At 43.1% G+C, this 24969-nt stretch overlaps 3 protein-coding genes across 8 annotated transcripts in view; 2 read left to right on the plus strand and 1 right to left on the minus strand.

The window, feature by feature from the left end:
• The window catches only part of ADCY3 (adenylate cyclase 3), an 82465-nt gene extending 78207 nt beyond the window's left edge, over nt 1-4258 (plus strand). For all 3 annotated transcript variants that reach the window (XM_033425048.2, XM_049695690.1, XM_033425050.2), the window contains exons 20-22: nt 1625-1745; nt 2389-2513; nt 3295-4258. In XM_033425048.2, coding sequence (XP_033280939.1) covers nt 1625-1745; nt 2389-2513; nt 3295-3477 — 429 coding nt within the window. In that variant the 3' untranslated portion in view covers nt 3478-4258. The remainder of the gene's footprint in view (nt 1-1624; nt 1746-2388; nt 2514-3294) is intronic.
• Nucleotides 85-17146, minus strand: CENPO (centromere protein O). Of its 4 annotated transcripts, none has more exons than XM_033425052.2 (8): nt 17007-17146; nt 16374-16482; nt 14654-14823; nt 8481-8598; nt 7527-7786; nt 6392-6563; nt 5474-5640; nt 85-4068 (listed from the first exon to the last, which is right to left on the minus strand). In XM_033425052.2, the coding sequence occupies exons 2-7, from the start codon at nt 16417-16419 to the stop codon at nt 5504-5506; spliced, it is 903 nt and encodes a 300-aa protein (XP_033280943.1). In that variant the 5' UTR covers nt 16420-16482; nt 17007-17146; the 3' UTR covers nt 85-4068; nt 5474-5503. The 4 variants fall into 4 exon arrangements, with proteins under 4 accessions (XP_033280943.1, XP_033280944.1, XP_004268141.1 ...); XM_033425053.2 differs by lacking the exon at nt 17007-17146 and adding an exon at nt 16805-16938; XM_004268093.3 differs by lacking the exon at nt 17007-17146 and adding an exon at nt 16664-16774.
• On the plus strand, nt 16923-20284 carry PTRHD1 (peptidyl-tRNA hydrolase domain containing 1). Its single transcript, XM_004268091.3, has 2 exons — nt 16923-17174; nt 19573-20284. Exons 1-2 carry the CDS (start codon nt 16923-16925, stop codon nt 19741-19743), a joined length of 423 nt encoding a protein of 140 aa, XP_004268139.1. The 3' UTR covers nt 19744-20284.
• The last annotated feature ends 4685 nt before the right edge of the window (nt 20285-24969 follow it).

The raw sequence follows: 24969 nt of genomic DNA on the forward strand, positions 1-24969 counted from the left end.
GAGGGGAACACACATGGCCCCCCACTGCTGTTCCACAGCTTAGGCCGGGCGTGAGATGGTTTAGGTAACTGTGGCCATATCCTCTTTTTTTTTTTAAATTTATTTTACTGAAGTATAGTTGATTTACAATGTTAATTTGTACTGTACAGCAAAATGATTCAGTTATACACATATACATACATTCTTTTTCATATTCTTTTCCATTATGGTTTATTACAGGATATTGAATATAGTTCTCTGTGCTCTACAGTAGGACCTTGTTTAACCATTCTCTATATAATAGTTGGTATCTGCTAACCCCAAACTCCCAGTCCCTCCCTCCCCCACCCCCGACCTCCTTGGCAACCACAAGTCTGTTCTCTACATCCATGAGTCTGTTTCTGTTTCATAGATAAGTTCATTTGTATCATATAGATCCCACATGTAAGTGATACCATACGGTATTTGTCTTCCTGACTTACTTCACTTAGCATGGTAATCTCTAGGTCCAACATTCATGTTGCTGCAAATGGCATTATTTCATTCTTTTATAGCTGAGTAATATTCCATTGTATATATGTACCACATCTTCTTTATCCATTGATCTGCTGATGGACATTTAGGTTATTTCCATGTCTTGGCTATTGTGAATAGCGCTACAGTGAACATTGGGGTACATGTATCTTTACAAATTAAAATTTTCTCCAGATATATGCCTAGGAATAGGACTGGAGGATCATATAGCAACTCTATTTTTAGTTTTTTGAGGACCCTCCATAGTGGCTGCACCAATTTCCATTCCTACCAACAGTGTAGGAGGGTTCCCTTTTCTCCACACCCTCTCCAGCATTTGTTATTTGTAGACTTTTTAATGATGGCCATTCTGACTGGTGTGAGGTGGTACCTCATTGTAGTTTTGATTTGCATTTCTCTAATAATTAGCAATGTTGAGCATCTTTTCATGTGCCTGTGGCCATGCCCTCTTAATGCTCTATACTTTCATAAGAACCGGGGAGCAGGAACTATCTACACAGTTATGTAACAGTGAAGATGTCCGGGCTGGGGAAATGGTTTTGTTAGGAGAGGGAAGTCGTTAACGCTCACTGGCTGACAGATTATTCTCCTGTTAGCTCAGCCCTGTGAGGCCAGCTGTGCTTAGCGCCAGAGGGAGAGGAAATGAACTGTGGGGACCCTGGTCCCAAGGGCTGTTCTTAAAACATTACCCTAGTTTATTTCACAACTGTGCTGTACAGTGTAAGTCCTACTGCCATATCCACTTTATGGATGAGGTTAAAGAAACACATCTAGAATGGTCATCACCCTCAAGTGCTTACAATTACTTGAAGAAACAAATGAGGACGATACAAAATTCAAAGGCCAGGTTCAGATAGGGTGGTGACACAACCCTGCCAGACGCATGGCAGACAGCAGCTGGGCTGGGAAGGATTTGCCTTCCCCACCACCTCTGCCCGTCCTTGCCCTGGACCCAGAGGGACCCAGGTGAGCTGTCACAGTGACAAGTCTGAGCTAAAGAGGTCCCTGGCTCCCCTGTGGGAGGAAGTGCAGAAGAAGGCCTGTAACTAGCAGGTGAAGGGAAGGAAGGTGCCCGGCGGGCCCTGGCGCTCACGGTTGCTTTCTTGTGCAGGAGAGGTCAGACAAGGAGCGCTGGCAGCACCTGGCGGATCTGGCCGACTTCGCGCTCGCCATGAAAGACACGCTCACCAACATCAACAACCAGTCCTTCAATAACTTCATGTTGCGCATCGGTAAGGCCTCTTGGCTCGCCCACTCCTGCCGTGCTCCCCCTGGTGCAGGGGGCTCGGCAAATCGGGGAGGACGGGGCTTAGAAACACCTGAGGCGTTTGGGCTGGGGAGGTTCATACTCACCGAGCTGGAAGGGACCTTACGGGTCTTTAGGTTGATGATCGAACTGAAAGTGCGATGAAATGGTCAGCCATCCCTGTCCCACGCTGTTGACGATGATGGCCTTCGTTCCGAATCCGGCTGGGACTTGAGTTTGTCTACCTTTCCAGGGAATCTTCTGTGCCTGAGGGCCTTGTTCACCTCAGTCCAGCCTGTTAGGATTCATGTCACCTGCCACCCACTACTGGGAAGGGGGTCTCGATCCTGGGCAAGGTCACAGGAGACTTGAAGTACCAGGTGTGCCAAGAGAGAAACTGGCAACTTCTGTTCTAAATGAGTTAGTATATTGGGGTGGCTGACATTTACCGAGCACAGAGCGAGGAGGGTGAGGAGGACACGTGACTTCTGTCCTCCGGTAGCTTAGGCTTGACGAGGAGTATGTTACATAACTAGGAGCTTTGTGGTTGGAGCCAGGTGGCAAATTCCGTGAGAAGAGTTGGTGGCTTCTGAGACGGGGCTGTGCTGAATTCTGTGCCTCTACCTCAGGCATGAACAAAGGAGGGGTACTGGCTGGCGTCATCGGAGCCCGGAAACCACACTATGACATCTGGGGCAATACAGTCAACGTAGCCAGCAGGATGGAGTCCACAGGGGTCATGGGCAACATTCAGGTACGTCCAGCAACAGAGCCAACCGTGTGCTCAGATCCCAGGGAGTGGAATCGGAATAATGCATGTTTTGCAGGGCACTACTGCCTCCTTTCTGTTGGCCCAGAACGTTAAGTTGGCAATGCTGAGATCAAGGGCCACACTGGGACGACATGCTTCAGTAAAAGGGAGAAAATACTTCAAACCCATTTACAAAATGCAGGTTTAAGTTCTGGATAAAAGAATGCCCTGCTCGGGCTTCCCTGGTGGCGCAGTGGTTGAGAGTCCGACTGCCGAGGCAGGGGACACGGGTTCGTGCCCCGGTCCAGGAAGATCCCACATGCCGCGGAGCGGCTGGGCCCGTGAGCCATGGCCGCTGAGCCTGCGCGTCCGGAGCCTGTGCTCCGCAACGGGAGAGGCCACAGCAGTGAGAGGCCCGCATACTGCAAAAAAAAAAGCATGTCCTGCCTCTTGGTTCCCAGTGACCCTTGGGCCTCCAACAGCTCCCCCCAAAACCACCCTGATCTGTATCACTGGCTCTGGCAGGAAAGTTCCACAAGAAGGGCAAAGGGGACAGAAAAGCAGCGTTGCCAAGCAAGGCGACCTGTGGCTGACCTCCTAGGAGAGGGAGCACGAAGGTTACAGAGGGGTGGGCCAGGCAAACCCCACCCCCGCAACCGGTACACAGGCTGGAAGGGGCAGAAGAGCGCTGGGAGCCTGTGGATGGGGATCCTGCGTGGGTAGCACCGGGCCCCTCGGCCCAGGTTCACTCTCTAAGCCGACGCTCTCGGTTCTCCGTCTACAGGTGGTGGAAGAAACTCAAGTCATCCTTCGAGAGTACGGCTTCCGCTTTGTGAGGAGAGGGCCCATCTTTGTGAAAGGGAAGGGGGAGCTGCTAACCTTCTTCTTGAAGGGGCGAGAGAAGCCAGCCACGTTCCCTAATGGCTCCTCGGTTACACTGCCCCACCAGGTAGTAGACAACTCCTGAATGGCCTCGAGCCCCCAGAGAGTCCACACGGGAGGGAGAGGGTATTTTCTGGAATCGAAGGCAGGCCTTGGGAAAGGACAAGTGACCAAGTCCCAGCATTCCCAAGCTGTTGAGGTGCACACTCACGTAGACGTTAGGTTTAAAAATCTCAAGCCTTCATTTGTTTATGGATGTGTGAGCTCTGAGGGCGGCCATACTATTCCTTGGTGTGCCTGTAGTGCCTGTAGCTTCCCCAGAGAGTAGGGCTCTTAGGCATAGTATTGGAGTAATCCTTCCAGAGCCCTGGTCTCGACCAGCCCTCCTCCCCCAGAGAGGCCGTGGCCACTGTGAGCAGGAATGTACCAGAGGCAGAACAAGGCTGCTGCCTTTGGGCCCGGCTGGGAGCACAGGTGGGGCAGCTCTGTTTCCGACAGGGCTGGCAGCTGCTCTGTCCCCAGCTAGAACTTGGAAGCATTCACTCTGAAGACCTGCTTGCCTCTGTGGTCCGAGTTACGTGAAATGGGCCTCGTCCTGATAATCTTGAAAGGTTCTTCTGGAACCCCAGTCAGTCACCTTAGTCATGAGAGCAGAAAGTGCAATATTTCCTTTTACCTGGTGGGAGGGAGGGAGGGAAAGGGACTTTATTTCTGAAAGAAAAATATATAAACAGATCTTCTACATTTATATTTTTAACTTTCTGTTAAAAAACTTTCCGATATTGCCTTGCCTTTTGAGCTCTTGCTACAGTCGCGTTTGCTACTGCTTTAAAAGCGAATTTACAGGTATTGATAAAGAACAAGACTGTTTTATTAAAAGCTTTATTCAGCTTGAATATGATCATTGGGAAAATTCTGTTACCAGCCCTCACCTGAGAAGTGCTTTGCTGCCTCCCACACTGGTCCTCACCATGTGCCTGGAAGGCAAGAGCTTAAACTAGGACCTTGCTCTCTTCTTAAGCTGCTTCTTTCTAAATGGTGGTCCAAGCTGGCTTGACCATTCCCCTGTGCTCCTCCCAGAGTTAGCTGGGGCTGCCACACCTGCAGGTTGCTGCGTGGCCATCAGGTCTTGGCCTTGGGCAGTACGGGTGGTAATGACTCCTATTTGTGACTGGGGGGGTGGGGTGGGGCGGGAAACGGGACAGGAATTAAAATAGCGCGATGACAGGTTTTTACATCCGAGCACTAGCCCTGCGTATACTCCCAAGCCAAGGAACAAAAAGCACCAGCAGAGCAGAGGCCATGGTTACAAGAAGTGGCACCCTAACTGGACCAGGAGATGAGGAAGATACATGTACAGCCAGGGCCTGGAGCTTGCAGGAGAGGGAAGAGACAAAGGAGGGGGATCCGCTTCCCTCTGCAGTGATCAAATTATGAGACGTCTGATCATGCTTTTTTACCGCTGAGCTTATTAATACATTCTGTGCTCTACTAACATGTTCTAGGAAACGACCTTAGATACATGGAACCCTCATTATTTTATCCATAGTACTTTCTCATGCCATATTCTTTGTAAAGCAGTGACCTAGAATATTCCATTCCAAACAAAAGATTAAACACACTTCCCTTGTTAACTATATGATTCATGTCATATCATGAACCTAGAGTGTTCTAAGAACTTTCTTTTCAAAAGTCACAGATAAGGAAAGTAAGGCAAAATTACTTGAAGGTATCATAAAAGCTAGAAATACTCTTCAATCGTATGGTACATACTCCCTTTTTCACAAAATACCCTCTATTACCCCCACAGACCACTCGGATTTTTAGCTAAAATGTATGATCAAATCAATATCTCAAGAGAAGAGATACTCTTGAGCATTGTAACAAGTGACCAGGCAATCATGGAGAACTGTCTGAAAATGCCAGGGTCTACAGACTCAAACTTGTCCCTAACCATGCTGGTGAGGTGGGTGTCTGTTCTCATTGCAAGGACGGTCCCCAGGCAAGGAGTCTGAGCCTTTACAACAGTTTTCAGTTCCCAGGACCTTGCTTGCAACTGTGGTCAGTACTAGTTTACTCACTTCTGATGTGTTCCCAATGAAAATAATATTCTAGGAGACCAGGCTCATATCCAGCTTGTCTCCTTTTCTTGCAAATGAAGTAAACACTTGATGTAGGGGCTTTGTAAAAAACAGATTTTCATGGGCTGCTCGCTGTTCTTCCTGTGTGGTGGATAATGCATCCGTCCCTAGAAAAAGATAGAACCTATCAATCTCATTTAGTGCAACTGTAGGAATCAGAACTTGGATCACTAATATTCTGGACACGTCTAACTTTTTTTTTAATTTGGTCTGGAGCTGAGAGAGGCTTGCCCCTTACTGGTCCAATGAAATTTTGAGACCAGAAACTCTGCCCAGAGAAATCAAAAGCCTATGATGTGAAACCTGTGGCAGCTTCAAAATTTCTGCCTCGTAAAAACATTTTATCCTTTTTCTCATTATCGCCCATGTACTATGGTACACTTAACGAAAACAAAGTCATAGCAAATGTCTCAGCCATCCCTGAAAAATTCTCATTTAGAGAAGTCTCTGGAGAGCTAAGTATATGCTGACTTGTCATGTCTACTTGGTTTCACAGTGAAACGAGTCTTGGCTCTCTCCACCACAGTGACCCTATGACACAGCCTCATTAGCTGTCTAAGAGGGGTCTCCAATGAAAACAAATCATAAGCTGAAAGAACTCTAGCGGAGTTGGATGGAGCAAAGGAGAAAGGAAAACTAGGATAATTGTGTTTACTACTTACAAAGAGGAGAAGAAAATTTGGTAGAAACAAGGAAGATATTCTTGGTATCTGTCTTCATATTTTTCTGTTCATAGTACATAAACAGAAGAAAGTGTCTCAAGAGGCCCAACTGATGTAGTCTATTTCGCCCTGTTTCAATCAATCTGAGTAACCCAGGCATATTATAATTTCTTCCTGGAGGTATCCTTCCTCTTACCTTGGTAAGTAACAGTGACATCAGTTGGAAGAGTTGTCGTGAGGTCCTTATATAGCAGTCTAGCACAAAATGGGAAGGACTGGCCTTCCGGCTCCGCTTTGTAAGTAAATGACAGCAAGTTGCACAGTGAGTTTCTCTGCAAAGGCCCAGCCAGAAAGGCTTCAAAGTCACTCTAATGGGGGTGAGGATCAAAAGAGACACAAAGTATATGACAATTACAACTCCAAAGGCAGTGATAGGTTATGCCGCTTCGAACATGTCTACCAAAAACAGGGCCTATTAATTAAATCTCAGAAATAAATGAAGGACAGAGAAAGGCCTGAAAAAAGGACAAATGACAGAGATTTATAAGATAATTAAGAACTGGTAGCAGCCTAGAGTCTAAGTAAATGGCCAGGGGCTGGGGATACAGGGGAGATACTATTTCTGCCAAGAACTGCATTGACATATGTATGGCTGAGATGCTTCATGTCTACATTCACGTACCAATTTGTTTATCTGACAACCAGGCTACATATCAGTTTAAGTTTATCTGACAACCAGGAGCTTCAGAGTCATTCCAAATGCATAAAGAGGTATAAGAGTCACTTATTTTAAGAGTCACTTATTCCCTATTTGCATTCATTTCCTACCTTTTTTTTCCCTTTTTACCTCAACCCTAAGCTCAACTGCAACCCTAAATAGAAGGTAAGCCAGAGCTTAGGCAAAGATGGAGAGTATTCCTCTGTGGTATTTCAAGAAACCATTATTCTGCTGTGCACCTATACCCAAGGTTCAGCAAGACACCCGGCACATAGTAGGTACTCTATAAATTCCTGTTGAATTAAAAGTATAGCAACTGTACCCTACCACTTTGTGAGGCGAAGGAAGGGTCAAGTTCAAAAGCTTGAGAATCACCATTCATGAGTGAATAATCCCTTAACTGGTATCCATGCTTCAACATCATCCAGAGTTTCAACAGAAGAGAAGGTGGAAAATAGCTTGTATATTAATAAGAAACAAGCATTAGAAGGACAGTGGTCAAACTTCCGGCTCAGAGTTATGAAACATTTGAAAGTACAAAAAAAGAACATGTCCCTTTTTCTCCTTTTAAGCTCATCTGGGCTCACAAAATGCTTTATAAGATCGCAGATACCTGAAGTCGATCTGCCTGGTACTTCCTCCCAGAGTAAGCATTCAGGTACTCGCAGAGAGTGAACAGGAAGTGCTGAATATTAGTCTGTAAGTATTTTGCAGATATCTCCTCCAGAGGAATGAAGACTGGAATCGAATGGTGATGTATCTGAAGTGGTTTCCGCATGACAAGGTCCACAAAATAGGAATCCAGCAGATTCCCCTCAAAAGCAGTGCTGATGCAGACACAGACTCCTCGGCTGGTCAGTTTCCCACTGATCCCTGAGACAAATAAGACGATACCTTAAGAGATGTCAGGCAAAGGCAGTATCCTATTCACCTGTGCATCCCAGTCCCCTCAGCACTGCCTAGTTACATACATCATGGGCTCAAATGCTCGTTGAATGAATGACAACGGACTCTTTCTTCTCACTGACTGTAGCTCACTTTGAGTTGATAAAACCACAGAAGAATGGTGGGAAAGAAAGAGCATCCTAAATATTAAATTACTGAGGAAGAGATTTTGAACTTTTCAATTTACCTATGCTTCTTTTTTCCTGAGTGTCAAATAATTTATGGTAGTCCCCACGTCTTCCCACAATCCTCTTATGATACAGATAATAGGTAAATAAATCCTCATTTTAATGGTGAAACAGAGACTTGAGGGGTTCAAACTATTTGACCAGTGGCATAAAGCAAGCCAGCAGTAAAGGACGTTCTAGCACACCATCTAGCACATGTCAAATTGCTAAAAATGAACAGTCTAAGCCAGCCACCAGTCAACCTGCTGCTGCACAAAGGGGCCAGTCCTGTAGGGCAAGTTGCCTATGAAGAGCATGCCAGCTTTGTGTGTGTATGTTGAAGGGGGCAAAAGTCAATGTTCATGAAGTAAGTCCAGGACTTATAAATACATCTTGCAAACTAACTCACTAGAGACAAGAGACCCAGACTGAAACAGGTCAGAAAAAAACTATACCTGTAAAACGATATGCCTGCAAAATGGCTTTCACGTTTTCCCATTTTCTCTTCAAACTTTCTTGCTCAGTAATCTCTAATGTTTGGTCGGGTTCTACATTGGTAGTAGATGCTTTAACCTGCGAGATATGTAGCAGATCAAACTGGGTACAAAGGAGCATAATAGAAATCCCATGCCCTCACCTACCTGGAAAAAATTTAAATGCACAATATTTTTTTATTATATAAATCGATCAAGAAATGCTACAGTGGCCAGCCACCTGGTGCTATGAATTCACAGCAGAGGAAGAATCTTGTGGGTTAGTGCTAGGAATCAGAAGTAGAAATTGTGCTGGCCTGGACAACAATGAACTTGGTTGGCATGGAGAGTACTGTGAGAGAAGAAAGAAAAGGATGTCAGGAAAGTCTAGGAAGCAAAAACAGCTGCGAAGAGGCAAGGCTGGGAAAGTTGGTTTGGGTCAGACTGTGCAGGTTTTCAAGTGCCAGGATGAGAAATACTGACTCTAAGCCACACGCTGGGAGATACGGCCCAGTAGGAGGTATTGGACTAACTCTCCCTCTGAGACAACTACACAAGCTGGATCAAATACCAAGGAGGAATAAGCAATCATGCAAGTAAACAAACAGAAAATGGCCCGAAGGCACTGGAGAATCACCAAAATAGCCAGATTGAAGACTAAGGATAAATGCTCTGAAGTGAGCTGGGATTTCCTGAGGTTTTCCCCCTCAGAGCATTTGCTGATTTTAATCACAAGGCATACAGGCCAAATAGAAAGCTGCAGGCTAAATTTTGTAGCAGTCTCACCATGCCAGGGAAACAAAAACTGGAGATCAAGGTTACCAGAGCAGCCTTCCTGTGGGTCAAACTATAGAAAAGGGAACCCAACATTCTGCATACAACTTGCCCTCCAGGCACTTGCCAAATCCTAAACTGCCTATGTGTGGCTGGGTACTTAGAAACCAAAACAGAAAGAAGCTCCTGAAAGTTAAAAAGCTAAGCAGAGATTCTGGAGATCAGGGCCTGCCAAAGAAGGGGGATCTTGACAGATCTGTTCCCAACACACCCAAGCTTTCAAGTGAGGTCCCCCCGCCCCCCACCAAAGGACTACACCCTAGGAGTAAGGGCAAACCAGAAACAGACTACTTCAACGATTAAAGTGATATGCCCATATGCTATCTGCCTGTCAGAAAAAAAATGAAATTCTTTCTGGAGGAAGAGGACATAGTTCAGAATCCCTATATTTTTTCATACGATACCCATCACTGAAAAAAAAAGAAGCATATCAGGGAAGAGGAACAGACCTCTGAAAACCAGGAGAAAAAAGAAGACAACAGAAGCAGATCCAAAGGGATTCAGCTATTTGAGTTATTAGGCATAGTCATTAAAATAGATTAAAAGATGAAGAACTCACACCAAGGGGCTGGAATCTATTAAAGTCAGATGAAAATCCTAAATCCAAAAAATACAATAACCAAAATCAGGAATTCAACAGGTTTAAAAGCCGACTGGACACATAGAAAAAGTAGAAAATAGGTATATTTTTCTTATCTAGATTAAAGATATAAGACATAGGTCACAGTAAAAACAAAACAAAAACTCCATACTTGGGAGCCCCAGAAATACAGGAAAGAATGAGGCAGATGCATTATTTGAAAGATGCTGGCCAAATTTTCCAAATAAATGAAAAACAGCAAGTAATTAATTTAAGAAGTGCTACAAACACCAAGCTGGATGAAGAAAGAAAACCAATCCTAGCCACATTATGATATAAAACTGCTAAAACCCAAAGACAGAACCATGAAGCAGCCAAAGGGCAAAAGACACACTATATGCAAACAATAAGACTAACATCTGACAGAAACTATGGAACTAGAAGACAATGGAAAAATGTATTTAAAGTATAAAAGAAAATAAATTTCAATCTATAATTCTATACTGAGCAAAAATACCTTTAAACATGAAAAATATAGTGAAATACGGCATTTTCAGACAAACAAAAATAGAGAATTTATTTCCAGCAAATTTACACTGAAAGTAGTACCAAAAGGAACTACTTACACTGAAGGAAAATAATCCCAGATGAAAATCTGGAAATGCAGCAAGTAATAAAGAGCACTGAAAAAGGTAAATATATATATATAACTCTAAAGGCATAGTGACTATACAAACAAAAGTGTTTCATACAGTTTTAAGTATATGTAGAATTAACATATGACAATAATAACATGAAAGGCTGCATGTGTGGGAGAGAAAAGATGTTAGAAGGTTCTGTAATTATCCAGAAAGTGGTACAAGTACTAATCTAAAGTATATTCTAGTAAGAAAAAAAAGCATGTTTTGTGGAGGATAACCACAAAAAGAATGCTAAAAGCATGTATAATTAGAGAAGTGAAATAATAAAAAAAGATCAATCCAAAAGGTGGAAAGAAAGGACAAAAAAGAAACAAAGAACAAATAAGATCATAAATAATAACATGGTAGACTGAGATCCAGATATGTTAGTAATCATATTAAAAGTTCATGGACTAAATACTTTAATTAAAAGACAAAGACTGCCAGGCTGGATTAAAAATGTCTAACTATATGCTATTGATACTTACAAGAACAAGAGCTGTTGTAGTGATACTAATATTTGACAAAGTTGACTTTAAGAAGTTTAAAAGAAAAGGGAACATTTCATAATGATAAAAGTTAAGTCAACCAGGAAGATATAACAATCCTAAATTTGTTTGGACCTACTATACAGCAAAATGGAATGAAAGGGAAAAAAATGTACAAATCCACAATTACAGCAGGAGATTTCAACACATTTATCCCAGTAACTGATAAAACAAGTTGACAAGTAAATTAGTGAGGATATAAAATATCTGAACATCATGATGAACATATTTGGTCTATTTGATAGAGAGAATACAGTACCCCAAAATGCAAAACCCACATTTAATGCACATGGAACATTTATCAAAACATTTATCAAAACATGCTGGGTCATATTCTTTGGTCACAATGGAATTAAGCTATAAATCAGTAACTAAAAAAATTACTAACAAATCCCCCAATTTTTGGAAATTAAGCAATATATTTCTAAAACAAACCTATGGGAAAAAGAAGATATTACAATGGAAATCAAAAATATTTTGAATTGAAATAATGAAAACATGATATACCAAAACTTGTGGGATATAGCTAAAGCCATGTGCTATGAACTGAATGTTTGTGTCCCTCAAACTTCAGAAACCTAACCTAAAGCCCAATGTGATGGTATTTGGAGGTGGGGCCCTTGGGAGGTGATTAGGTCATGATGGGGGAGCCCTCATGAATGGGATTAGTGCCCTTATAAAAGAGATGCCAAAGAGCTAGCATGCCTCTTCCGGCATGTGAGGTTACAGTAAGACCACAATCAAAGAGGTAGTTAAGTCCTCAGACACTGAATTTGCTGGTGCCATGATCCTGGACTTCCCAGCATCTAAAACTGTAAAAAATAAATATTTGTTGCTTATAAGTCATCCAGTTTATGGCACTTTTGTTATTGTGGCCCATATGGACTAAGATTCTATGCTTAGAGGGAAATTTATAACCTTAAACACATACAGGAGAAAAGAAGACTTATAAAACAATAAGTGTTCATCCCAAGAAGCTAGAAGATACGCCATGTACACTGACTGGAAAACACAATACTATAAAGATTTCAGTCCTCTCCAAATCAATATATAGATTCAGTGCAATTCCAATCAAAGCCACAGGAGGTTTCTTTTTGGAAATTGACAGCCGATTCCCAAATTTATGTGAAATTCGAGGGGCCAACAATAGCCAAGATAATTCTGAGGAAGACCTAAACTATAGGTATCAAAACTTTCAATAATAAACCTCTGGTACTAGCACAAAGACAAACAGACCAATGGCACAGAACAGAACTCAGAAGCGGGCCCACAGTGGACCCAAAGACCCACTGCAATACAGTGGGAAAAGAGTGGTCTTCAAGAAGTAGTACTGGATGAACTGGATATCCATATGGAAAAAAAAAAAGTATGACCTCTATTTCACACCATACACAAAAATCAATTTCAGAGGGACTGTAATTCTGAAAATAAAAAGTAAAATAAAGCTTTTAGAAAATAACACAGAATATCTTCATGTTCTTGAAGTTAGGCAAAGATTAAAAGGAAACAAGAACGGTAAGCATGAAGTTAGATTCCTCAATCAAACTTCATTAAAATGCAGACTTTCTTCTCATCACATTGTTAGAGAGTGAAAAGGCAAGCCAGTCTTTAAAAGAAGATCTGGGGCTTCCCTGGTGGCGCAGTGGTTGAGAGTCCGCCTGCTGATGCAGGGGACACGGGTTCGTGCCCCAGTCCGGGAAGATCCCACATGCCGCGGGGCGGCTGGGCCCGTGAGCCATGGCCGCTGAGCCTGCGCGTCCGGAGCCTGTGCTCCGCAACGGGAGAGGCCACAACAGTGAGAGGCCCGCGTACCGCAAAAAAAAAAAAAAAAAAAAAAACATAAAAGAAGATCTGGAATACAGATACACAAAAAATAACTCATATCCAAAATGTGTAAAGAATTCTACAATTTAATAAGAGATATACAGCCCAATAAAAATTCTGCAAAAGTCTTAAGAAGTTCACAAGAGAAGATTTTCAAGTGTCCAAACAGGTACTTAAAACCATCAGTTATATAGGCGAACGCGAATTAATCCACAATGATTTACTCCCACACTCTAGAATGAAAAATTTCTAAAACTGACAACACCAAGTATCAGTAAAGATGCAGAACAATGGAAACCTTATACACTGTTGCTGGGAATGTAAAATTGGTACAATAACTTTCAAATACTGTTCGACAGTATTTACTAAAGATAATCTGCATACCCTGTGACCCAGCAATTCAACAGAAAAGTATATATTTTTATATCAAAAGACAGGAACAACAATGTTCACAGCAGCATTATTCTTAATAGCCCCAAAGTGAAACAATCCAAATAACTCAAATGTCACCAGTAAGTACAATAAGTAAAACAATTGTGGGATATTTCTTCAACGGAATAATTATATAGCAATATAAAAGAGTGACCACAGCATGCACCAATATGGATGAACCTCACAGAGATAACATTCAGCAAAAGCAGCCCGACATAAGAGTTTATACTTTCTAAATTTATGTAAAGCTCCATAACAAGTAAAACCAATGTATAGTAACAGAAACCAGAATAGCAGTTACCTTGAGGGAAATGACTAGGAGGATTTAAGAGGGAGACTTCTGGGGTGCTGGTAGTAGTCTACACTTTGATCTGTGTGGTACTTACCAGGGTGTGTTCGTTCTGTAAAAGGATCTTCAGATTTGTGCACAACATATATACACATATGTGTGTATGTGTATACATATATATATATATATATATATATATATATTACTTTAATAAAAAAGGAAGGGGGGAGGGAGGAAGAGAATGGAGGAAAGGGGGAAAAGGAAGAGAGGGAGGGAAGACAAGAAAAAGAAGGCTGACCTTAACCCAGGAGGAATGAATAATTACTGACACTTTGAGCAAGGAAACTTGTAATTTAATGAAAAATGTAGTGTTTTATGAAGATTTTCTTGGCTGTGCGGAATTTATCAGAGAAGTATAAATACCAGAAGAAAACAAACTAGCAGACTGCTGCAATAATCCCGCCATCTAAATCACCTGGTAAATATTTAGGACCCATGTGGATAATACGTGCTCTACAGCAGGGGGTGGGGGAGGGGCACAAAGACAATCTAAAGAAGAATTTGACAGGTTTTACTAACTGAACCTGGGCTAGAGAGAAAGCTGAAAAGAGGGAAAAGTCAAAGTTTACTGTGAGGTTTCAGGTTGGGTTATAGAAAGATGGTGCTAATGACAAAAGTACCAATGACTCAAGTCTGGCTGAGATTAAGGTAACAGGCTCATGTCTATGAGGGCAGGTTTAAGAGATTATTATGAAGAATTCGCCTGGCCCATCAGTAATGCCTGCCAGCTGTTAGCTGGTATTGACATTAGCCGACTCTACAGATTTGATCACTTGAGGGATCAAGGACTGAAATCCATCCAGTAAGACCACAGGTAAAACGTATTACACAAATTTACTAATTCCCAGATCATGTTTGTTTTTTACACTCTAGGAAAGCCTGCCAACGTCGATCACCCTTCTACTCACACTAGCTTGATGTTGTTTCACTTCAGCCCTCAGCTTATCTCGCAGACGTCTCAGTTCATGAATCCTGGTTCCAAGAGCACTTTCCTCTGCCTGTGCGCTCTGTGGCTCTTCCATTTTTTTACGGGATCTGCTCACTTGAGTCTCTAGTCTTTCCAAGTGAGCTAAAACACCTGAGGGAAGTAAAAAGGGAATTTCACAAGAAGCTAAGGATTTCTAACCCCAGGAACGGGAAGCACTTCAGGGAAGAACAGAGGGTGACCCTTTTTCCAGAACTCTGTGGTCAGCTAAACTGGAGACGTTGCCAACAATTTATAAAACAGGAGGAGCTGACAACAGAAGTCAATGATCAGCAACCTCTTAGGCCGAACACTGACCTACAAGCAGTCCCTGACCAAGACACTGTTCAAAAAGGGCATCATCTGAAAATGGCTAATCTCAGTTTTCTATAATAGTGACCCAGAGGAAAACAGGGTCACCAAATTCAGACTCTCTCAGAAATTGTTTTTTTAATGCAGAATTGTTTTTTTTGGTTTTACGCATGTTTTCCCAAAGTGCTAATGCACAACTGGATTTAGACATCCACAGAGGCTTGAATAAGTACTCTGAAAAGTATTAGGAGCATAGGACTATAAAGGCACACACTGAAAGGAACCGTCCACCAATATTACTGGGTATCAGACAGGAAAACAAGCTCACCAACATAGAAATTCAGAGGCAATCTTAGATCCTAAGAGACTAACTAAAGACCAATATAGTAAAGGTCACAGTTTCATAATGCTAATCAACTCTAGCAGTGAAGCATCTGTGAACATTTCCTACATATTAAGACACTTGTGGGGCTTCCTTGGTGGCACAGTGGTTAAGAACCCGCCTGCCAATGCAGGGGACACAGGTTCAAGCCCTGGTCCGGTAAGATCCCACATGCCGCGAAGCAAGTAAGCCCGTGCGCCACAACTACTGAGCCCACGCGCCTAGAGCCCGTGCTCCACAACAAGCCACCGCAATGAGAAGCCCGCGCACTGTAACTAGAGAAAGCCCGCGTGCAGTAACGAAAACCCAACACAGCCAAAACTAAATAAAATAAATTTATTAAAAAAAAAGACACTTGTGCTAGATCCTTTACTTGCAAAGCATGCAAAGAATTAAAGCATTTATTTAATATTTCCTATGCATTAGACATGTGCTAAATGCTTCACTTGAAAAGCATTAAAAGAATTACTTATCTAATTTCCACAGCCACCACCACAATGCTATTATTCCTCTCCATTTTCCAGATGAAAACACTGAGGCAGAGAAAAGTAAAATAACTTGCCCAAGGCCACAGTATTTATAATGGCAGAGCCAGGACTCCAACCCAGGTCTGACCAATACCAGTCACTGCCTCTTCCACGGGAGTAATGCATAAATGGCTCCCCCCAAATCCTGGGAAGAGTACAGAAAGCTCATTGGCTAGAACTGTAGCTCTGAATATGAACGCTTAGCATACTAGGAATGCAACCTATTGGTCTAGAAAGGGATAAGAGCCTAGAATATGTGAAGTAATTTTTCCTGCTCCAATGATCTTAGCTGCCTGTCCCTTTAAGTCTTCAATGTTAGTTCCTTTCACTATCCTGCTCCCAAACAGGACAGGTCACACATCGGTTAGAGGAGGAAAAGGATTTCAACCTGCGCGTTGTTTGGGCAGCAGGAGTAAGGGGGGGAAAGGCGACCCTTTGAATACCTCCTCTGGACTCGCCGTCTTGACTTAGAGTATTCGCCAGCTCCATCTCCTCCTCAGATTTCCAAGAGCCTTGCTAGAAAGCTGTCCAAGCACCAGTAATAGGGCTGTCCTTGGAGACAAAATAAAATGGCAAGAATCGATTCATATTCAGACAAACCTAGAGGGCAGGCACACGCAACGCTGGTACGCACCCGTGCGCCCCGGACACCCCAAGTGTCGTCGCTAGGACTCCCCTTCCCTGACCCGCCCGGTCCGCTCCCCGGGTCCGAGTCGGCGGTGTCCACGTCTACCTCCCCGCCCCTGCGCGCTCCTAAGGCGCCGCGCCTCTGGTTCCTCCGGGCTTCCTTGCACACGGAAGGAGCTGTAAGAATGCCGCTCAGCCTTCCACCCTATCACGGTCCCGACCGCCACTGGGTCTTACTTTCCCTTACTTCCTCTCCTCTGGCTGTTCCCGCTTGCCTTCAAATCCAAGCCAACCGGTCCCAGCGTGCTTTGCACTCCCAACGTACAAAAACATGGCAGCACTCAGGGCCCCTCCCTGATCCCGGCATGCATCGGAAGATAGGCCTGGCCTTTAAGTTGTGCGGGAAGATGGCGGCCGCTGGCGCAGAGCCGCAGATCCTGGTACAGTACCTGGTGTTACGAAAGGATCTATCACAGGCGCCGTTTTCCTGGCCAGCGGGAGCACTGGTAGCACAGGCTTGTCACGCAGCCACCGCGGCCTTGCACATTCACCGGGACCACCCGCACACGGCCGCTTACCTCCGGGAGCTGGGGCGCATGCGCAAGGTGGTCCTCGAGGTGAGGCCCGGGCGGAGGGGGAGGGGCCCTGAGGATATCGAGACCGGAAGAGGGTGTGGTCTTGAGTCGGAGGGCCTAACATCATGGAGTGGGTGTGGCATTAGTGGGGAGGGGTGTTTGACTTACAAGTTTTGGTAAGGTTTCTGGGGCTTGAGCTATTGCCCAGGGAGCCTTACCTTGACTGGGCGGGGCCTGACGGTGTGACGAGTGGACATCGGGCCCGTTATAAATGCTTCCCGCACCCCTTCGGTCTTACCTGCGTCCCTCTTAAACAGATGCCCGTGAGGGCGGAGGCTGGTGGAGCGACACCCGCCTTTCTACCTGTGCACTGCGCCGGCCTTTAATGGCTGCGCAGAAAAGTACCGTCCTTAACCCTCTTCGCAAAACCGATCCAGAAGGGTAAGGACGCGGGGTTCCTTATTGCAAGTGAAGTCAAACTGGAGCATTTACCTGGTTCTGACGCCAAATTATTTGAAAATAAATGTGAACCCTAGTATAATTTGAACCTAGCATCAGACGTAAGGTTCTTTTTACAGATAGCCAAACAGATCTTACCCTTACCTTCTGTCAATTCTGCCTCTAGAAATGTATCCTAAGAAAATAGCAAGATGCACCCAAAGAGCGTTGTACAAGGATAGGAGCATTTTATCATAGTAAAAAAAGTGGAAATCACTAAATTTCCAGTACGATGAATTGTCTAAACTTATGCCCTTATAATGGATTATTACGAAACTAGCATAAATCATGTTTTTGGAGCATATTTACCTGGCATGGAAGAGTGCTCATGATGCGATTCTAATTGAACTATATATTCTACATACAAAGTGATCCAGATTTTGAAAGTAAGAACTAAGAAAATATATCCAAATATTAAGTAGTGAGTGGGTAGTGAAATTTTGGTTATTTTGTAATGCTTCTCTATTTTTTTTTTTAGTTTCCTACATTAAGCACACATTTTATAATGAAAAAAATATTGCTTTCATTTTAAAGCAATTTTCTTCTCATAAAATTTATTTATTTTAATAAATAAACCTGGGGTGGAGGGGTTGGGTAATTCCTTCCTGGCCAGCTGGCAAAAGCAGATCATTTTTCAAGAGAAAAATTGCTGTTGGGTAATGAAACATTAAACTGTAACCTGTAGGAAAATGTCTTGAGAATCTATAAGTAGGCAGAAAAGAAACAGATAGCTTTTTCCTTTAGATTCCTTTTATAGGATTTTATAGGAAGGCTTCAAGAAATCATGTAGTTCAGACATCCCCCACTCCCTTGCTTTCAGGCAGATAAAATATTTACCCCTTTTCTCAGATGAGATATCTGTAGCCCACAGAGATTAAGTGACTCCTCTGAATTTAAAAGACATCTCATGATTCTGTTGTTAGCTATGACTCAAGAAAGGGCCGTAGGAGTCACCACTGATTAAATAAAGGTGGTGCTGTAGCCATAAAGACCAATAAAATATAAGACAGTGCCAAGATTAACTCCATTTACTGGGTGCTTTGTGTCAGGCACAGATCTGAGCCTGATTTCATTGAATCTCACTACTACTAGGAAGCATTATCATCCCATTTTACAACAGGGACACAAAGGTTCAGCTAAGTCACATAACTTATCAAAGAGCACACAAATCAGTAAGTGGTAGAGCAAGGGTTTGGACTCACTCTAACTTGTACTGTGCTGCTCCTGGTGCTGAAGAAGGAGAGAGGGGAAGTCAATGCATTCTTCTTCAGCATGCCCAAAGGACTCAGCAGATTAAGAGTGGCAATCCCAGCATCCTCTAATTGATTAAGACAAACCTCTAGTTATCTTATTGGCTTCTGCCTTCATAGGCAAAAAAATATACCTTATGCAACATAACACACTAAGTATCTTTATTTTCTGAGTGATAGCTATGCTATTTCCTGTAATGGGATTCAGCATGGGTGATAAAGATGATGAGAAACAGTTTCAGAAGGACACTAGAGAATAGTTTGCCCATGCCTGAGTTAAAAACTGGGAACTATCCTGGCGGAAAGAAAATCCTTCTAGGTTTGTGTGGACTAGGGTGGAAGTAGGAGGGAGGTGGAGGTGATGTGATTTTAGAAATCCTTCCAGTAGTCAGCTCTTAAAGTCAGAGCTGGCTGAGGGATTAGGGATGCTGTTTAGGCACCAGAACTAGAAAATGTGTAGAGCATAATTACTGACAATGCATTCCCACCCCCACTCCCACCCCTTCAGAGAGTGAATGGCAAATGGAGCAATGAAGCTGTTGCTTCTAGAGACATGCTCTACAGTTCCTTCTTTGGTAGAGCTGTTCCTCCAGTTTCAGTTAAGAGGAGCCCCCCTCCATACTTTTTTTTTTTTCCTTTGCCTTTTGTCACTTACTAAATGGGCTTTTCAGTCTGTGTTCTGCTCCTTGTAGGCCCCGGATGAGACCACCTTAAAGTTGCTGGCAGAGACGCTGCAACAGAAGAACATTGACCACAAGCTGTGGGTGGAGCAGCCAGAGAACATCCCCACTTGCATTGCACTCCGTCCCTACCCCAAGGAAGAAGTGAACCAGTATTTGAAGAAGTTCCGATTGTTCAAATGACTGAAGTTATCAATTGCTTTGATATGTTTGAGTATCAGCTGGATCCAGAAACTGCACGCCGTCCATCCCTAAGCACCGTTGTACTCCTTTCAGTGGCAATTCCCTTCCCTTTAAATTATGACAGTTAGTTTCCTGAGGGTCAAAACATGTTCATATTAAAGTTGTCATTAATAAGTATTTTTAATTATTTATAAGTTCAGATGGGGAAAGTAGGTGAGTAGCATTATCATCTATGGGTCATTGCTCAAATAGAAGATTTGGTTAGACTCCTATATAGGGATCAAGGAAATACCCTTACTTTTTTGTTAGGAATAATAGTTCTTCCAGTTACCCAGGTTTAAAACTTTTCCTTTGAATTCCCTATTTCTTACTCACATCCAGGTATTGTAATCATTGAATCTTGGACACCATCAACTTTAAGATATACCATTATTTTACGTGTTGTTAAAAAAGAAGAAATGCTACCAATTAAGCTGAGACATGTAATTTCATTTCAAAGATGTTAAAATTTATTTGATTTAATAAAATATGTGAAGTGCTACATCTATTTTCTTATAGTTTCCAGTGCCACCACCCTGAATCAGGCTCTCATTTCGCTCACGAGTGTCCCACTGGTCTGCTCACCTAGCGTATCCTGGTTACAAGGCAGCAAGCGTTCTGCCACCAGGTTCATATATTGATAGGATCACTGAGCACCCTTTTCAGTATAGGCTCCAACTTGCCCAGGAATAAAGTCAAGATTCCTTAGCTTAGCCCTCAGGCCCTCCACGTTTATATTTCCTACCTACCTTTTTAGGTGAATCTTCTATTCCCTGATCCAAACTTGATGTATCAATGAAGACTCCAGTTGCTGCCCTCTAGTCTCTGGCCTGGGAGTCGAATGTTAGTACTCTCCCCCTCCCTTTCCTGCCTCTGGACTGAAACTTTGTGGCTCAAGTGCTATCACTGTCACAAAGTCTTACGCAGCCAAAAATGATAGCTCCCTTCTCTGAACATCTATTATAACACTGTTGAGTGCTTAAAATATTTCTATAAACATTTGGAGACATCTACTGAAATTGTTTGGACATCTGTGAAGCAAAGTTTATAAAGGGTCATTTGTTCAACAGATATCTGTTGCATGTCTACTGTGGCAGGCTGTACTAAGAGCTGAGGATACAAAGGTGAATAAAAGTTTTTGCCCTCAGGTAATGAAGAATCTAGTGAGAAGACAGATATATAGATATTAATACAGAGAGAAATGTACAAGGTAAAATGGGTACACTTCCCCCCATCCTCTAGATACCAAGACTGCCAAGCTACTAGATAGGAAGATTTTCCTTTATAAGAGATGGTCACTTGAAACTAGGAGAGTTGATAGGGTCTCCCAGGGAGAATTGGTAGAGTGCTGAGGGCAGAACCAACCCCAGGAACCCAAGTGAACAGAGTCTCAAGGGGGAGAGAGCAATCAAGGGCAGCACAGAATTTCACTAAATAAGAAATGAAAACATTTAGCAATTGGGAATATGTTGATTAACTTGGTGAAAGCAGTTTAAATAGTATATGAGGTGGGAATCAGATTGGAACCTACCGACAAGAATGGGAGGGGAGGTAAGAGGTGGGGACTATTTTAAGAAGCTTGAATGGGAGGAGAGAGGACAGTGGGGGCTGGAAAGGTGAATGCTGGGTCCCAAAGGGGAATTTACTTAGACGCTTGAGCAAGTTAATAGGTGAGAAGGAGGAGAAGGAGAAGAGAGACTGAAGTTACTAAATGGAATAACCTTTAAAAGAAGTTCAGGAAAAAATGAGAAGTGGTAGGGTCAAGGGCATAAGGAAGGACAGGCCTTGAATAGAGAGAGAGAGAGAAACCTTTTCTGAGACTAGAAGAAAAGAAGTGGGGAAAAGGTATGAATATACATGAGTTTATAGTGGAAGAAATACCTGTTGACTTAATTTTCTTCTACGAAGCGGGAAGCACATAGCCTTTCATAACACTGAACAAACTTACTGAGCACTGTATTACATGGCATAACATAGTGGTTAAAGTTCAGACCCTGGTAGCAAACAGCCTGAGTCCAAATCCTGGCTCTCGCATATTTCAGCTGTGTGAACTTGGGCAAGTCACTTCACTCAAGTTACCTGAGCCCCAGGACCTTCATCTGTACAACAGGGATTTACAGGAGTGCTCTGTGGATTAGATGTGTCAGTATGTACAAATCCCTTGGAACAATGCCGGGGCACTTGGTGTTAGAACCTGAGCATAAAAATATAAGACATGGCCCTTAAGGAGCTTTCCTTAAGGGAAAGCCATGAGTCATGTAAGCCAGTCTAATTCCTTTTCTGCTAGGGAGTGATGCCATCCACTCCCTGCTACTTCCATTCAAGACAATTAGGAAAACGTTTCCAAATGACACTGTATTTTTTTTTAACGTATTTTTTAAAATTCAAATTCTGCAGTAAGACAGTGAGAAAGCCAGAGAGAGATGAGTGTCTACACACCTGGGAAATAACGCTCTGGTAAATCCCTAAAGCAGGGAGCACAAATAGCATAAATTTCTACCCAAGTGAGGAAAGGACAGGCACTCATGTGCTGACCCAAGTGAGAACAAGACAGTAGCAGGGAAGTGGCAGATTTTCTTATTAGAATCAGCTAAGCTCATTATCATCTGAACTAGATCAGCTGTTCTCAAAGCATAGTCCCTAGATCAGCATCACTTGGGTACTTATTAGAAATATAAATTCTCAGGCCCTATCCCAGACCTACTGAATCGGAAACTCTGGTGTTATCTAGAAGCAGCCTGGTCCCAGGAGGCAGGCAACCTAAAAAGTGTACGATAAATGTGTGTGATTTACAATCAACACATTAGGATAGTGTATGATGTGCTTACAGGAAGGAGTCAAGATGGAGAGGAAGAATCTGGCACTAAGTACACTGTATCTGGCCTTGTATACCAAATTTACAAAAAACGGATCCTCCAATGGAGCAAAGTCTGTGCTGCAAGACCTAGAATAGGTGACAAATCCTTGAAAAAGAGTCTCCTATGCTTTGCTAAGTTTCTTACATGTGAAAAAATATTTTATTATGAACAAAGTGCTTCCATATGTGTTAATCAATCCTGACAGTTTTGTGATGCAGGCAGTCTTGTCTCAAGGTTACTGATTCAGAAAGGCTTTGACTTGCCCAAGATCAAAGTCAGTGGCAGGACTGGGATTGAAAATCAGGCCTTTTGTCAGTCAATTTTCTCTTAACCTCTCAGAGCTGGTTACTCGTCTGATTTTCAGCCATCTAGATACTAGTTAGAGAGTGGTTTGAAAAGGGGTCACGAGGAGTTCAAGCGCTGGGAAGCTGTATCTTCCATTATATATTGGTTAATTGACATTCTGGATTATAAATCAGTCTCCTGTGACTATGAGCTGTGTGACTCAATACTCTAGGGACCAATTATAAGTGGATGAGCTGACAAAATTGAGCTTCTGAGCTTGTAAAGCCGAGGATCAGCACCTAGGTCGTTGCTTCTCACGGGGCTGGCAGAACGCAGAGGGCTCCCCTAGGGGGCCATGCTAAAGTCTCATTTTATTGTCGTTTAATCAACATATCTTCCCCACAGGTTCTGAGGTGCCATCCTACGGGTGTGCACTGCTTCCTGGTTGAGAATAATGGCAGTGGTGAACCACTGTTACTGACGAGAAGGCGTCAGTGTGGAAAAATGGCTGAGAACCACGAACCACTGCCCTCGGCTACTATGACCTCACAAGTTTTAGCTGTCCTCTGAGGGCAAGTTAGCACAGCCCCAGCTTCTCCTCTACTTTGAGATCTAGATATGGTAGGTCTTAAAAGCTGGCCTAAGTTTTAGCTTTGGGGGCTTTGCAAGGGCCAAAAAAGTGGCACCCAAGTTCTGAACCTAGGTTTTTTTATTTTTTATTTTTTTTGCGGTACGCGGGCCTCTCACTGTTGTGGCCTCTCCTGTTGCGGAGCACAGGCTCCGGACGCACAGGCTCAGCGGCCATGGCTCACGGGCCCAGCCGCTCCGCGGCATGTGGGATCTTCCCGGACCGGGGCACGAACCCGTGTCCCCTGCATCGGCAGGCGGACTCTCAACCACTGCACCACCAGGGAAGCCCTGAACCTAGGCTTTTGAGAAATAAGATGAAAAGCAGGTGACAAAGCAAAATATCACTTTTATTATCCATAGCTTAGATGATAGAGCTTTGTGTGATAGCCTGAATGGGCTTGCTAATTTCCTGTCCTGAGACTCACGAAAGTTGCTCCTTCCTACTGGTCACGTGGAGAAGAGAGAGAGAGAGAATAAATCCCCCACATTCAATCTATCAAGCTTTGATTAGTTCCACCCAAACGAGAAACATGGACCAAAAGCAATCAGCCACCAACTAGGCTATTCATTCAAACTGCATGAAGAAGAACAAGGAGTGGAACAACAGACTCCATAGGATTATGTTTATTAAACTCACTCTGTAAAGGAAGAAGTGGGGATAAGGCATTCCACCTCCTCCTCAGCATTGGATGTAAGGAATTCTGAAGAAGTACTAATGATCCAAGAGGAAGACTGTTCTGGCAACAGGTACAAGATGTATTTGCTGGGAATGGGGAGGAAAGCTGGGACATCAGTAAGGAAGCTGTGTGAAATAATGGCACAAGACTGATGATGTGCTTACAAAATGAAAATTGAGCCGTAAGCAATATGGTGTTACTTCCTTATGGTATAAACAGAAAGAGCAAGGCAGAGGACAGTCCCAGAAGACTTAAGATTAAGGCTGAACTCTGCTACTTATGGCTATGCAATTTTGCTTCAGTTTCCTTATCTGTGAATAATTCCTAACAGGAATTAATCAATTCAAATTTAAGGATCAATTTAAACAATACCCTACAAAAGCACTATATATCTATCACCACCACAGACAATTTAGTCTCTTTCAATGCAATCATTATACTCAATGTTTTTTCTCATTTTATTGCATTATGGAGAGGTCAGTTCAGGTCCTTGCACTGGCTAGGACCTGTAGTAGAATACTAGCCGTGTTCATAGGTATCCCTGACTTGCTATTATTGACTGCAATGGGAATGCTTTTGAATCTTCACTGTTAGGTATGTTAATTTGTTGAAAATTTCAGCAAATTCTTTGTATCAGATTAAGGAAGCTCCCTTCTGCCACTGCTTTGCTAAATCTAAAAAATTCATATGTGTGTTTTTTTTTTCATTTACTGAGATGATCATATGGGTTTTCTCCA

Source organism: Orcinus orca, chromosome 13 (assembly GCF_937001465.1).
Source record: "Orcinus orca chromosome 13, mOrcOrc1.1, whole genome shotgun sequence".
NCBI classification, from domain to species: Eukaryota; Metazoa; Chordata; class Mammalia; order Artiodactyla; family Delphinidae; genus Orcinus; species Orcinus orca.